The following is a 15,962-nucleotide window of genomic DNA, read 5'->3' as shown; positions in this document are numbered from 1 at the left end:
ACGTTTAAAAAATATTTCTAAAATAACTTTTTATTAAGCATACATGCAAATAACTTTGGATCTATAACTTTGTTCTAGGATTACTTGTACTATTTTATATTTTATATAATATGCATATAACATTGTTATTAAACTATTTCATGCTTATTACAAGTGTCAAGTTTTTTAATAATTTAAAAGAAAAGGTGTATATACATTTTTGAATATTTATATTAACTTAACTCTTCTTATTCCAATGTTGCTCCGTCCAGTGGACAAATATTAAAAATCACATAACACACTAAGTGTAGAAAGGAAATGTAGAAATTGAAAGTATTTCTCATGTTATCCCATGAAATATGTCGAAAATATTGGTTTTTGATTTTTTTATAAATACGACGTACCGTATCGAAAATCTATAAAAAAATTACAGATAATAGTCATAAAAGTAAAAATCTAGTGCCTCGGAAGCTTGTACGCAAAATCTTCATTTTTCGATTTTTTTGCGTTTTTGATTTTTCATACCTAGAGTTCGCAATAAAAAAATCTGAAAAAATTTATTATTAGAATTTTTTCAGACTTCTTGAATACCATTAAATATGAAAAATATGGTAAAAACCGTTTTCTCTATTTTACCCTGTAACAACCCTCCCGGTTGAGATACAGAATTGAAACTTGGTTTCTTTTGGTAAGCTAAATCGGCTGAAGTGCATTTTTAACCATTTTTTTCAAATTTCCAAATTTCTAAATTCAAATTCCAAGGGTTCAAGGTTTTTAAGTTTTGAAGTTTATATTTAATTTACTTTGAAATCTTAAAGTTTCCAAATGTCAAATTTCAATTATATATCAACATTTAAAGATTTCAAAGTTCAAGTTTCAAAATTTTTAGATTACTGTAATCGAGGTGATCACAGTAAACAAAATATTGATGGTGAAAAAATATACATAAAAGAAATGGTTCGGTAAATAATATGAGTTACAAAAGTAAAATAATAAGCAAGAGTATCATGTTGATAGTAATACATTCACCTTACCTAAATATTTATTAGAGCTTATGTTGTACTTTATACTTTTTGAAAACGTTTATGCTTTCCATTTATTTTTAAAATGAATATGAATTTAAAAAATGAACAAAATACGCTGTTTTGCATTTAATCAAAATATGAATTAAACACCAATAGTAATTATATTTTATCATAGACCAATAGAAAAGGCGTTTCATTGGAATAGAAAAAGTGGCTATCTAAAATGGATAATTTATTGATTACTCCCTGGTCGAATGGCTAATTACAGAATTAAATAATTTTTATTTTCACCAGGGCAGGTATCCTAAAACATACGAATCATCCGTTATTTGCTTGTTTGTTCAGCCACTCTTACGATCTTTGACCAGTTTCTCGTCTTCTGTCGATGGTCGTTTGTTCGCGTTTATATTCCGATCGCCATCCTGGTGGTCGGTTCCTCATCCAACGAAAAACAACTAGATGAAGTAGGAGGAAGTAGAGTAGTAGTAGGAGGATTCCACCTCCACGCCGACCGGTAGATCCTGCGAGACGACTCGACGGACACCTGTAACCACGCAGACTCCCTGCAGCACAGGACGGCGCGAAGGAACTTCCCCGATTGCGGACCGTATCGGTCACAGATCATTTAGGATAGTGCGCGTTGAGCTGTTCCCCTGTGATTAATCTGATATATCGACCATCAAGTGAGGAGCCTTTATTGTTTCGTTTGACAGCCATCATCGTACGTGAAACGTAATATTCCCGGGTGTGCACGAGCCGAACCCCATCGAAATCAAGTGTAATTACGATGCTTGCGATACAGCCGGTAGATATTATAAATCTGGCCTTTGCGTGTGATTTGTGAGTGGTCGCTTCATCATTCTGTCGAGAGATATAATTAAAGAACGCGAGGCGTGTCTTTAGACGGATAATTTATTTCTTCCCTTTGATACACAAACAATTATACAAACGTTCTTCTCGGAATTTAATAACAATGAAGGTACCGAAGATGTCAGCAGTATTCATATCTATTAACTCTTGAGATACAGACAGTCCTGCTTGTATACAAAAAAAAAAAAAAAAAGATACTTGAATGCTGTCTCAATGAACGGTACATGGGAAGAAGATTTAAATGTAGGGAAAAAAATGGCGGTCTTCTAGAATGTAAAGTGGTTAAAGATGTTTGTAATGAACGGAAGCGGTGCTAAAGCTTGGTTGTTTCTACTCCTCTTGCTGATCCAAGATGGCAAGTGCATCAAGTGGCTGTAAGTAATTTCTTTATTTATTTTAAATTCACTTTTATGTGACAAACTTCAATTCTCCTTTCTGCTTTTTATTAATCACTATGCTCTACGAGTATAGCGGTAGTCAGATTAAGCGTTACTTTATCCCAAAATAATGTCATTATAATTATATATAAAATTACAAATATTTTATAAGATTAAGATTAAAATTAAATTTGAGTAAATATTTCGATATTAATGTAAATGTGCTGAGCTAAATTTACAGTATGCAACAAATATTAACTACCCCTGTAATTAAAATAGAGTCTTCGATTATCTGCTTCTAATTAAATATTTTCAACAATCTCGACTTCTACCCTGGGTCCTGCGATTTCCAACGACAGCTCTGATCGCAAAAGTTTCAAGGAAGTCTGAAGATTGATACTGGTTTGTTAATAAAAAAAAAAAAAAAAAAAAAAAAAAAACAGAACAAATGACAGAGCGTACTATACGTAATGTAAAATGAAAGCGGAACAAGAATCATTTATTCCATTACGAGGCTCTCTTTCCTATTTATTTTCTTTCTAGAACGAGCCCCGAAGAACAATAAGGCTCAACGAGAATTTATTACACATTTAAAGATTTCTTATGCTCGTTGCACGGTATTTTGTGTTCGCTTGATTGTAATTTGTGGGTCTGTTTAAAAATATTGCTAACCCAAGGAACCACGATAAAAGTAACTTAATTTCTATTCTTCAATGCCTGTATCCCTCTATACAACTAATGTTTCTTTCTTTGATGATCACAAAAATATTCTATTATTATTTATATCTATATATTAGAGATGATTGTTGGACAAATCAGTGCTGCTCATCAACGTTAATTACCAAAATGGTTTAGGGCGAATTTCATCGTGATATGGTAGAGAAGGGTCGCGAGGGTCTGGGAAAGCGGAAACAGAAAGAAAGGAGGCTGCTCGGCATTGGATGATGAATGAAGGAGTGATGGTGGTTTTGCGTGCAAAACCAAAATGCCAGTGGAACAGGAGACGAGAGTGCGAAACGAAGACAGCGTTAGGTGGGTGTTGAAACAGGGTGGGAGATTAGGGGTTGCCCACGAATCGTGATTTATAAATGCCATTTCCAAGAATTCTTTCCTTCGGGCCTTCTTCTCTCCGCTCTTTTCGTTTACTTATCATCGATACCGAGCGACAACGGAAAATAATTGACGAACAGGCTCGGAAATTGTATCCATATGACTTATCCTTGTTCTTGCCGTACGAAAGACATTCATCGTGTCGCACTCACAATCACAGGTAGTCAATATGTCTGTTTCCATATCAACATTTGTCTGAAGAAAATTACAAGACTCGTGCGAAATGAAATATCGCAGCAAAGTGTTTGCTGAAATTTGTTGTGAAGTTTTTAATGGTGGAAGTAGAAATCATTTAATAACCGGTAACTAGTCACACGACTAACAACAAGGAGCAATCGAGAAACTAGACATTTTAAATATGTAGCATTCTAACGAAACGCTTTTTTAAATGATTTACAACATTGGTCTTAACGAGATTTTCTTTTTGTGGTGGATCAGGTTCTTTCAAAATTTGGAAATTCTCTAATTTCGGAATTTTCGAATTTGCGAATTCTGATTTCCTTTCATTTCATCATTTTCAGAGCGATTATCTGTATAGTAACTTTAACATATTTGCTACCAAGTCCGAGATATGAATCGGTCGGTGTATACCGTAACGTTGTAGTATTGGCTACTGACGATGAGTAGGTACGCGATATCGCGTGTTTGGACATTTAGCGTTCACTATCAATCACGTGATAATGAGCAGTGGCGAACGTGTTAATATACCATCTAAAACTAATGATTTTTTAGAAGTAGCCAATGTTGAAGAACTACCAAAAATTTCTGCAAATTTATTTTGGTACAAATTTTAACATGACCCTGTAACATATAGGTAACGCAGAAAAACCCATTCGAGCATATCAACTCGTTTTAATCAATAAAAGGCACAATTCTATAAGCGATAATTTAGAAAAAAATGGTATTGTAACATATTGTAGTTTAAATTACAACTAAATTTTGTTACATACATTTTACATCTATTTTGCATAGGTCTTTCGTCATATTATATCCGCATAAAGATCCACTGTCTAATAAGAACTTTCATTAGTCCGTTGATGAACGCTGAACTGGTAGAAGATCACGTTACTATTTGAAAATTCGTAATGAAGCGTATTATAATCGTTGCGGATTTTTACCTAGTAAATTATCTGCTGCGTAATTTTTGTACAAATGTGATTTACAAGGATTTTTCTGCATCTGCGAGTGAGACAAATCCAAATCCATTCTTTTAAAAACTGAGTTACATACATTATCTTACTGTTCTGTTTTTATTTTATAAGATTTGTAGGGATTTGATATCATTTTGCATTTTAAACAAACAAATAATTTTTATGTGACAAGTGTGTGTCTACTCTACTGAAAAGTAACGAAAATGAACTTATGTTAACACATTATCCACCGGCCATCAAAAAAATAGATACGCATTACCACCTTATTAATTAACAATAACTAAAGATTGCAAGGTGTAACCTCTAAATTAAAGTATATCTAACTTTCACTATTTCAACTGAGTTATACGTGAATTTATAATAATTAAAAGATTATTAATTAGTTTTTCTTTAATCGCCGATTCTGTCGAAAAGCCTATTAATAGGCTTCCGGGAGATAAAGTGTTGACTTGACTCTGAAACACAGTTTTCATTCGGTAATTCAATAATACATTACGTAATATAAATAACAACAACAGCAATAATATAATAGATAATATGCTGCATGATGCAATATAAAAAATTTTAATACTTTTAGGTATATAATGAAATTATACCGTTGAAAAGTGAACCATTGAGATAACGATATTATGAATTCAATCTTATTTTCATTTTCTAAATTTCAAATTTTTATTTCAACTATTACCTTCCGATGTATCAAGTTTTTTCATTAAAATATTTGTGCGACCAACTTCAGTCCAAATATCATTGTACGTTTCGTAGGTCGTGGGTCACAATCGACACATAAGTAGTCCTCATTCGAATGGTAAATACCGAGATTGAAATAAAGGTATTACGATAAACGGTAACGAACGGTAACAGTAACGGTAAAGAGTTTCCCCAGTGTGAGAATTTCAGAAAATCAAATTTTTTTGGCTTTTTTTACCAGTTCATTGTCACAAATTCGTGATCCTAAAATATTTTAGACGTACTGGACAAAGCAAGCATGGTACTATTGTTTCTCTTTATATCATACAATTACATTTTTTTTAATTGACTAATACGATATATTCAAAAACTAATCATTAAATTGATCTGAAACTTTGCAGATATGTTCATTAATTAATATTTACAGACTTCCAATTTTGCTACTCAAAAAACGAACATATTTATCTACAAAAGATGGAGCTTTCCTTTCCATACACATTTTTTGTTTTCTGATTTTATTATTATTATCTTATAATAATTAATTATTATGTCAGTGGTTGAGGACAACTTTTTTTTAGGCGCTCTTGAAAAACTGATATAACTATCGATTAGATTATTATTTTTACTTGGCACAAATTTACAATATTTTTTAATTGTATAAGAATTATCCTATGTAGTTAAACAATTGAAATAAGCTGATTAATTTTATGATAAACTGATTATTAAGCTCGTTTTTAAAAAATTTTTTTTTTGTTTAAAGAGCGTAGCATTAGAGAAATATTTTAAAACAAAGGATGGTAGTACATGTATGAAAATGATGCCATTTCTTAAATTTAGAATACCTGGTTCTAGGTTGAAGGTACGAGTACAAAAATGCCCCTACATTGATAGGATTGTATAATTTTCTCTATTCGGTATTTCAACATTCTTTTTTAGTTAATATACACATATAATATGACAGTGAATGCTCTAAAAATTAAAATTTAATAGCTGTAGCAAATTCTGACAAAGAAGAAACATGAAGTTGACTTATTTTCTATGTACCGCAGGAAATGCTCATTTTTGAAGCGATAAAGTTCACGTAGTGTCAAGTAGCATTATAAGTAGCGATATCTGCATATAGGAATCATTGATAATATGAAGAGTTTTTTAGAGTTGTTGTCAATGGTTAAATTAAATATCATAAAATATTACATTTCTTGTCAAAGTACTACTTTAGTAGCCATCTTACACGAAGTACTCGCTATACCTGTTGAAAAGCTTAAAAATGTATGCATACACAAGTACATATAAAAGGAATCATAGCCGAGGTACAAGTATTTTTAAAACAAGATATAGATTCAACGTAAATTGATTTATTGAATAAATCTGTGATATAAATATTATAAATTAAAATGCTTACATCGTATATGCATATGTATTCATTTTCTATACATGTATACATCATACTCGTCATATTTACAGTTTGATAGGTCTTTTAAAGTCATTTACCCTGCTCATTAAAAGCTTCTTCCTATTTCTTACGATTAACAAGGTATGTAAAGAAAAAATGAAAAACTCATTAAGAGGTGACTGTGACATCTCGGAATGAATTTTTAACGAAAAAATTCCATTAAAATCAGGATTTCCGGGTCAGGAATCCTTCCTTGTTAGAATCGTAAGATTTTAGTATTTTAGAATGCCAAGAAAGCCAGTTTACATTTTTTGCAGGAGTCTGATTCACCCTGGACTTGTTTAGATGTTTCATTGTTTTTATTTCAAATACCAATTTTACCCTGCAGTAGAATCAACAAGTTGCTGTTATATGTATATTGCTGTTGATCTCAAAAACGTTTCGTCTTATATTGATTTAATACTCATAATAAGTATTTGTTTATTTTTACACATATTCAAGTTGTATAATAATTTATAAGATTATGGATGTGGTGTTTAATCCTTTTAGACAAATAAAACAACTTGAATGGTTAAGGGTATGAACCTATCTACATATAACTACCTGGGTTTTGTTGCCTTTTTGGTTCTATTATACCCACTTGTGACCGCACGCGAGAAGCATAACCGAGAATCGTAGGCGCCGACCTATTATCAACCCCATAAAAATGCCATTTTATGATTTCACCGGTCAAAACGAATTTCGAAATTGCAGCCGACAGCAGCGTTACTTGCGTGTCCTACCATTTCGGAACGTACGTCACAGAATTTTATTAAGCACCGCTTATTTTCATAAGAATGTTCAACCAAGGACGATCGTGAATTTCCCTGAGGATAAGCTGTTCCTTACATACGTTCACATCATGGAATTTGTATAGGAGTTCGTTCCCAATTTATAGGCACGTTCTTTCAGGATCATTTAGAAAATGGATATCGTAAAAAAGATTCAAATATTAAAAAAAAAAAAACAAAACGAAAAAGCTAACAACCGCTGCATCTTATGTTACAACTGTTTTGAGTGTGTGTTTTATTTACATGTATTGGATAAACATATAATTGGATGCATTCGTAATCTACCGAAGGAAACATGAACTATTCGTGAAAAGGACATATTCAAACATATGTATGCAAAAATTAATCTTGCCTTTATTTACGTTTTGTCCTATTGTAGTTAGTTAATTGTAAAAATTTTCTAATAAAAAATTAATTTCTATAATAGTATCTCTATCATAAAATTATTAATTATATGATCAGTTTTACAATACATTGTGCTATTGAATCTATTGTTTTAAAATTTTCAAAATTTCAAGAGTACAATGCTTCAACATTCAAGTTTCAACATTTGAAAGTTTCAGACTTAAAATATTTTAAACCACAAATGGTGAACTTTCAGAATACAAACTTTCAACGTTTCAAAATTGCAAAGTTTAAATTTATAAGGATAAAACTTAGAAAATCAAAATTTCAAAGTTTTGAAATTCAATTTAAGAATTTAAAAATTGCAGAATACGAAGTTGAAAAATTCAAATTTAAAAATTTCTCAGGTTAGAAATGCGAATTTTTAAATTTCAGTATCCACATATTTACGTTTCCAAACATCAAGTTTCAAAATTTTGAAATTTAAAGATTCGAATTTTAAAATTAAAAAATTTCAGAACGCAAGGTTTCAAAATTTAAATTGCAAAGTTCTCAAATACAATATTTTAAATTTTAAAGTCAAAAGTTTAATGAAATATTAATAACAAATTAAAGACGTAATTACATGCAATTACATACAGTGAGTGTAAAAAGTGTTTGGACACCGTTTAAAACATATGTGCTTTTGTCATTTTAAGAAATACAATTTGTTGAAACTGTGAAAGAATATAGTGAAGGGTAATTTTTCATCTTTTTTATGTGAGCCTATAATGAAAATTTAAAATATGTCTTTCGTAGATTCAAATAAGTTATGTGCATGCTGAAAATTTCATCGAGATCGGTCAATGCACTTAGCAGTTACAAGTAATTAAAATTTCAGAAAATTACGACTTTTCATCTAACGATAAGAGCGTGACTAGTTATGTTCTTACAATTAGATGAAAAAGTCGCGATTTTCGAAAATTTCTACACTCACTGTATTCATTGTCTATCTTATTTATGGACAGTGAACCTGTATTGTGTGCATTTATAAAGTATCTGTATGGTAAATAAAAAATTTATTCACACCTTTGAAAAATAAGTTCTTAAAGCTGTAAATACATACAGATTGAAGTAAAAAATTCCTAAATTCTAAAAGTGTAGAATTCTAGAATTCTAAAATCCCAAAGATCTAGAATTTAGAATTTCAGAATTCTAAAACTTTATAATTCTGAGACTCTAGTACATGTATGTTATACAATACGTATGTGTATGGTTTAAAGTAAAACAGTATTTTCTTTAAGATGGATACGTAATTTCATGCTTAGAACTGTTTCGTCCTCGAATAATTAATAATGGCTTTTGTAATTTTTGATTTCTACTTAATCTACAATCTGAAATATACATACATATCGCGTTATTTAATCTACGTACATATGTAGCAAATAGCCAGGAAAACGACAAATCTTATGTCGTAAATAAAACTCGATGTAACTCTTGTAAAGGAACTGGATTCATTAATTTAATCTATGATGATTGTGTATCGGCAAATGATATTCTTCGTTTCCAATTTTTTCTACAAGTCGTCAGACTTGTTACGTGCTAGGTGGTCTCGCGAGACAAGATCTTTCTACGATCGTTAAGACTGCTTCGAAAATCTGTTCATTGGCTAATTAAATTGATTATTGACATGATATATACCAACTTGTAAAAAGCTTCGACACACACTTTTTTAATTTGATGTCAGGTAGTTTCCGTCACGGTATTGGTTACGAATGATTTATGAATGTAAGTTTTGTAATCCATGCTGAAGAATGATTTTAAATTACCTTTTAATCCTCTTAACTGTTTAGTCAGCTATTTTTTGCTTAATTTGATAATATTGTGTTTAATAAGAAGAAAATTAAAAAAAATCTTTTTTAGGATGTTTAAATAAATAATTATATATATGTATATAAAATAACATTTTATTGAATAAATGCGTTTTGAAGGCAGGAGAAAGCCATTATTGTACGAGTAAAGTAAAAAAAAAAGCATTGCACCTTTAGATTGAAATAACTACCGTCCGTTAGCCAGCGTGTTTCAAACAAGCAATTTGCATAATTGTATACTGAATCTGTCAAGTGTCATTCGTGAAACATTCAATCTGTCTTCTTTTTAAATTATTTTCATATTTTCCTAACCATTTCCACAAGGATATTTATTTCTCGTGTTCTTTTTTCCTTTCTTCAATATCTCAAACAAAATGTGGAATAATTAGTACAATTTCTTATACTACAACCTATCGAGTAATAAGTAACCACCATTTTCCGTGAACGTAAGGGCACTAAAGTAACTAGATACGGGCTATGATGGACCAATGGACCTCCCTAAAAATGTGGACTGGTCCCTTTACCGTTCTAAAATTCCGGAATCCTAAAATTCCAAACTTTCAGGATTCTAAAGTTGCAGAGTTTCAGAATTAAAAAATTAAAAAATTTCAACATTCCAACACTCTGAGATTCCAAAATTTTATGCTAATAGAAATAATTAATTATTCGAAGTGCAATATATGTATAATGCAACTAGAATTAAGTTGGAATTAAACGATGTGAAAGATTTGATATTGTTAGTAAAGCTAAAGGTCCTGGTTCATCCCAGAATAAGAATCCTAATTAGTTTGCCATATTTTTTTTTTCCGAATTGTTAGGGAAAATTTTAGTTTTTTGGTTGATTGATTCGTTAGCTAATTTAAAAAATCTAAAACAAAGAAAAGTCCAACCTATTTGAAATATACATACACACTTTCAAATATTTTTCATAACAAATGAATTGTGGATATATTCCATTAGGTGCATAATTACAACTCGCTCGTGTATAATAAATAAATAGGTATATACGAGTATTGAATTTATAAAATGTTTACTAAATAAGGAAAATTAAAATATGTAAAAAAAAATTTTTTTTATGTTAATATGTATGAACATAATTGCAGTATTTTCGTTTTTCTTCGTTTTGGATTTACTGAACTAACTATAAAAAACTAATCAATTAGGAATCTAAAATTTGACCTAATTTAAGTCAAGCCGTTTTGCTTCTTCTTACCCCATCATTAGTTTTGCCCTTCTATTCGAATTAAAACTTTAAGCTCTGTCCGTGTTTCTTTCTTTGAATTTAAACCCAATTATAAGAAAAGTAAAAAAAAGAAATTGAAATTCAATGTTCTCATCGGAATCGGGTTATACATATGTGTCTATTTCGGTTTTGACATCTTACGAACATTTTCTCACAGGTAATAACTTAACTCGCATTTATGAGGTTTGAACGGTAATTAACGTATCAAATGTACATGGTAGTTGAAGAGAAGGAAGCGTGCGTGGCAAGACAAGATCGCTTCGAGCTGCATGCAAGGCAGCGAAGAAAACAGAAAAGGTGAACATTTATGGTTGCTCTGTTTCTTGAACGTAACAAATAACAAGTTCCGGGAGTGGCATGAACGAAGACGAGCAGCATATAAGGCGAACGGCATCTTGGAAACGACATTCTCCATAGCAGTAAGCGACGGAATAATGAATTAGAGCTACAGCCTTTTGATAGGGTAATTTCGAGGGTAGGTTCCTGACACGGGGTTGGTGAGCCGGCCATTCGCAGGGCTGTTACGTCTAGACGTATCCGTGCTCCAGCCATTTCGACTTCCAGGTGTCTGTAATTATTCTTCGCACGGTTTGCACCATGGCAATACACCGTATCCATCCACGCCGCTTAAAGCCACCTTTCAGCTTCACACCCTATAATCTTCGAAATTCACCCCTGATTTATAGCTTTCCACTGAACTCTACATGAAAACTTACTATCCCTCGGTTACGCAAAACTATCTTCATTCAATATGATTTTATATTGAAAATTTTCGATTTTTTCGAAACCACTAATTGTAAGCAAGTAATAGAGATTCTTTGCTTTCGGAAATAAACTACTATTATTTGTGCCATTTACCTATTTGTACAAACATCTTTACCATTTCTTTCAATTATGCATCAAATATTTAGTCAACGAATCCATACTATATCAATTTTTGCATTATTCAAAATTCAAATTACAAAACTTAAATATCGATATTTTTAAGAATTCAAATTAAAAAATTCAAATTTCCAGCTTCCCAAGATTCAAAATTCAGGCTTAAATGTTTTACAATTCAAATATTTAAATTTCAAAATTTCCGAATTCAAATTTTAATATTACAAAATTTAACAATTCAAGTGTAAAGATTTCGGAAGCTCAAAGTTTTAGAATCTAAACTTTTAAATCTCAGGATATAATAATTCAAAAGTTTCACAATCCAAATTTTGTTAATTTTTGTGAATGTTATTGTAAAAAAAAAGAATTTTATCAAATTAATATAAAATTATTTGATGTTGACAATTTTCTTCTTTTTACCATTTTTAATTCTTTTTGTAATATACTTCGTCATCAATTATGTTTAATTAAAATAATTTTGTTATTGTATTCCCCTATCTCTATAAACTAATTTTCACTCATTTTTAAAATGTAAAATATTATATATAAACGTACTGAATACAGTCTGACCCTTCTACATAAAGTTTTAGCTCAATTCCTCAATAGCATTGTTGAAATGGTTGAAATTTCATCCCACGCGAGTTTCATTTTATATTATTAAAATACGTAACTACTAACACTGTTTGTTTCAGTATTTATTCCGGTTGTCAATAGTAATAATATAAAAATCAGTAGTGTTATTATTAAAGTGATAGTTCTATGATGTACTTTATACGTATACAGGGAACAATGAAATGTTTCTGAGGTTGATATTTCATGACAGCTTTTGAAGATCAAGATGCCAATTAATATTTTTTATTTTCAACTAGAATCAATAAATCTACTTCTGAAGGAATTGAAAAATTACGTTCAAATGTTTGTCAAATACATGCTTATTAAAATAAAAGTTGTACTTTTTGTTTAATGATATAACCCGTCGTGGGGTGAATATACAAACATTTATAAAATCATAAAATCGAACAAGTTATTGTTTTACACGATTACGATTATCGGATTAATTATAGCATATATAAACGTACAAGACATTGAAGAAAGAGTAAAATTATTAACACGAAACCTAATTTCTTTCCTACAGTTTATATATTACATTAACATATTCATGAAGTCATAACTTTTGAGTGTATATACATATGTGAAGCATTATGTCATTACGCAACATAAATTAAAAGAATGAATGACACACATACACACAATAATGATTCATAATGGAATGCGTATATAATTGATGAATCTTCAGCCTAATTTCTTTTTTAGAAATAAAAGTTTTTATACAAACATTTATTCGATAGGTATAAAATTATGTAGATTTGTCGTTTCAACTGTGTTACTATTATAATTATACCTTACCTTATGCATAACTTAATAGACGTCAATTAATGTACGATGAGTGGAAAAACGGAAAAATAAGCACTTTGTTATTCATTTAGTGCATGAAATTAGCAATGTACAAAAAATACTTTTCACTGCTATTGTCTGCCCTAGTGGCAAACAGTAGGTACAACAAGAGGCCATGTTTGAGAGAGAAACTACTTGTAGAAAAAGACAAAGTGATACAACCCATTTATATGTCCATTCGGTAATCTTTGTTCTTGGTCGTGAACGCTGGACCAGTTTGTACGTAGGTTTACGTACATAGCATATATTGTGGAATATATGTATAATAATAGGGATTTTAAAACGTGTGTAAGAAATAAGAAAAGATAGGAAACTTCACATTGTATTGAATTTATAAATATTGTAATGTCCTTTAAATATATTATCCAACACCTTTCCTCATCTTATTGTATAATTATATAATTTATGTTTCAATATATTTCCTATTTTCCCACTTTTTAATTATGTAAAATTAATGTAAATACTTCGATTAATAATATACAAAAAAATTGACAATGCAGAAAGGTTTCTAATTATTAAAAATTGTTATGAAATGAAAGTATTACATCCAAATCATTTAAACTTCCCGCTCGTTGATACAACTCATTCAAAGGGATAACGAATCGAAGACTTCAAAGGTGCCGCCGGGAGTGTCGCCTCTTGTTATACCTCCTCTTTGCTAGTGGGGCAATAATAGTCACGTTACGTCCAGAATAAGCGTGCACATGAAATTGCCCATAGAGTATAAAGCAACCGAGTGCCCGTGTGCTCTTATTGCGGATCTTCGCAAGGAGCTGGTTCGAATTTAGGTCGGTGACTATGACCGCGTACCATTGCTTGCTTCCCTTTTACTACTTGCCGTGCAAGCCTAGTTTTCAGCTTCAAGTAACTTTTACGTATAAAACTATCGGCTGACTTTCATCCACTACATTCTGATTGAACTCATAGAACACTCGAGACGCATCTGCAACCACATTTAACTGTATAGTCAATTTTATCAAAACGTACGTATTCCCGGAATCGTCGATACCGTCAACGTTATACAAAATTTGGTAATTATTTAGATTACGTACGGCAACTCCGATTTCGATGATTTTTAAATATGTTGTAAACACATATTTTCCTATACATATAACCGCCGCTCGACCTTAGTTTCCGAGATATTTTCGAAAAACTGTCGAAACTAATGCGTTGAATTCTGTCTATTCATGTGCATCCGTGTTACATCTTACGCGTAGTGTGCGATCGCCATTTTTCTACTGTTTTTGCAGGCAGCACGGCGACCGACACCAATATATATATATACGTAAATAACGGGTGAGCTTTAATTTAACTAATTTTAATGATTTTGAATCTCAACTTGTGTGTCTGGTCGCCGTAAGGCGAGCAGAATATTACTTTGTCCTAATCTAACCTAATTCACTGATTAGGTAGATTAGATTGGGTTAGGTTAGGCTATATTAAATTCCCGGCTGCCATCATAGCTACGATACGTTGAAATCATAAATACAGAAGTACACAACATAAGTAAATACATACATATATATTGGTCATCGATCGTTGTGATGTTGCCTGCAGAAACAGTAGAAAAGTGGCGATCCCATCCTAATGCGTACACTGCCAAGGAGAACTACCCAAGTGTTACACTCACTTATTAATGAAACTTTGCCAGCTTGTAGAGCTCGTCGAGCTGAACACACCTATACCCTCTTTTGGGGGCAGACGGCTAATTGTTTAAAAGATATTAACAATTACAGTTAGTTACTCCTTACATTCTGAAGTATGACAAACTTACACATACAGTTCGCAATGTAGAGATCCACGGTCCAGATCCTTGGTTCCCAACATTTTTTTTTTTTTAATGATAATTTGTCTCTTTTTGAATAACTATTACATAAAAATTATATAAAATTATATATATAAAAAAAAAACGTGAACCCAGGATTTGAACCGAGGACCTTTAGATTACGAATTATGTGTTTAACCACGGAGCAGATCTGTGACTTGCAAGTTGAAGGTTCTCGGTTCAAATCCTTGGTTTCCAAAAAAATTTTTTTTTTATGATAATTTTTATGTAATAGTTATTCAAAAAGAGACATATTATCATTAAAAAAAAAAAAAAATGTTGGGAATCAAGGATTTGAACCGTGGATCTCTAGATTGCGAGTTGTATGTGTGAGTCTGTCATACTTCTCAATGTAAGTAGTAACTAACTTTAATTATTAATATCTTTTAAACAATTAGTCGTCTGCCCACAAAACGGGGTATAGGCGTGTTCAGCTCGACGAGCTCTACAAGCTGGCAAAGTTTCATTAATAAGTGAGTGTAACACTTGGGTAGTTCCCCTTGTGAGTTGCATTGAACTTGTCGCAGTGAAGTTGGCTACAAATTCACTACCACCTTCACGCGCCGCGTCGCTGAGCCGATAGGCGAGATCGACTCACCGACACGGCGTAAATGTGTAGCCAACTTCACTGCGACAAGTTCAATGCAACTCAATGTACATTGTTACGACACACACGGATGGGCAGAATTCAATATGATAGTTTTGACAGTTTTTCGAAAATATCTTGAAAGCTAAGGCCGGACGGCGGTTATATGTATAGGAATAAGTTGTTCAAAATGTTGATTTCTACAACATATTTAAAAATCATCGAAATCGGAGGTGCCGTCCGTGATCAAAATAATTACCCAAAATTCAATATTAACAGCAACATTAAACATTATCATACAAAATTATATACAATATCGAGAATAGCAGGCTTCGCTAGGGAAAATATCTTCTCTTC

At 31.5% G+C, this 15,962-nt stretch overlaps 1 protein-coding gene across 4 annotated transcripts in view; it reads left to right on the top strand.

Moving 5' to 3' along the window:
• The first annotated feature begins 1,534 nt into the window (after positions 1-1,534).
• Positions 1,535-15,962, top strand: part of LOC117601759 (protein Wnt-11b-2) — a 31,887-nt gene continuing 17,459 nt past the window's right edge. The window contains exon 1 of one of the 4 annotated variants that reach the window (XM_034318938.2): positions 1,535-2,248. In XM_034318938.2, the coding sequence (XP_034174829.1) occupies positions 2,163-2,248 (86 nt within the window). In that variant the 5' untranslated portion in view covers positions 1,535-2,162. The other 3 variants (XM_034318941.2, XM_034318939.2, XM_034318942.2) reach the window with 3 other exon arrangements.

Source organism: Osmia lignaria, chromosome 6, assembly GCF_051020975.1.
Source record: "Osmia lignaria lignaria isolate PbOS001 chromosome 6, iyOsmLign1, whole genome shotgun sequence".
In the NCBI taxonomy this organism is placed as follows: Eukaryota; Metazoa; Arthropoda; class Insecta; order Hymenoptera; family Megachilidae; genus Osmia; species Osmia lignaria.
Note: the sequence above shows the minus strand (reverse complement) of the source record. Positions and strands in the feature narration are given on the sequence as shown.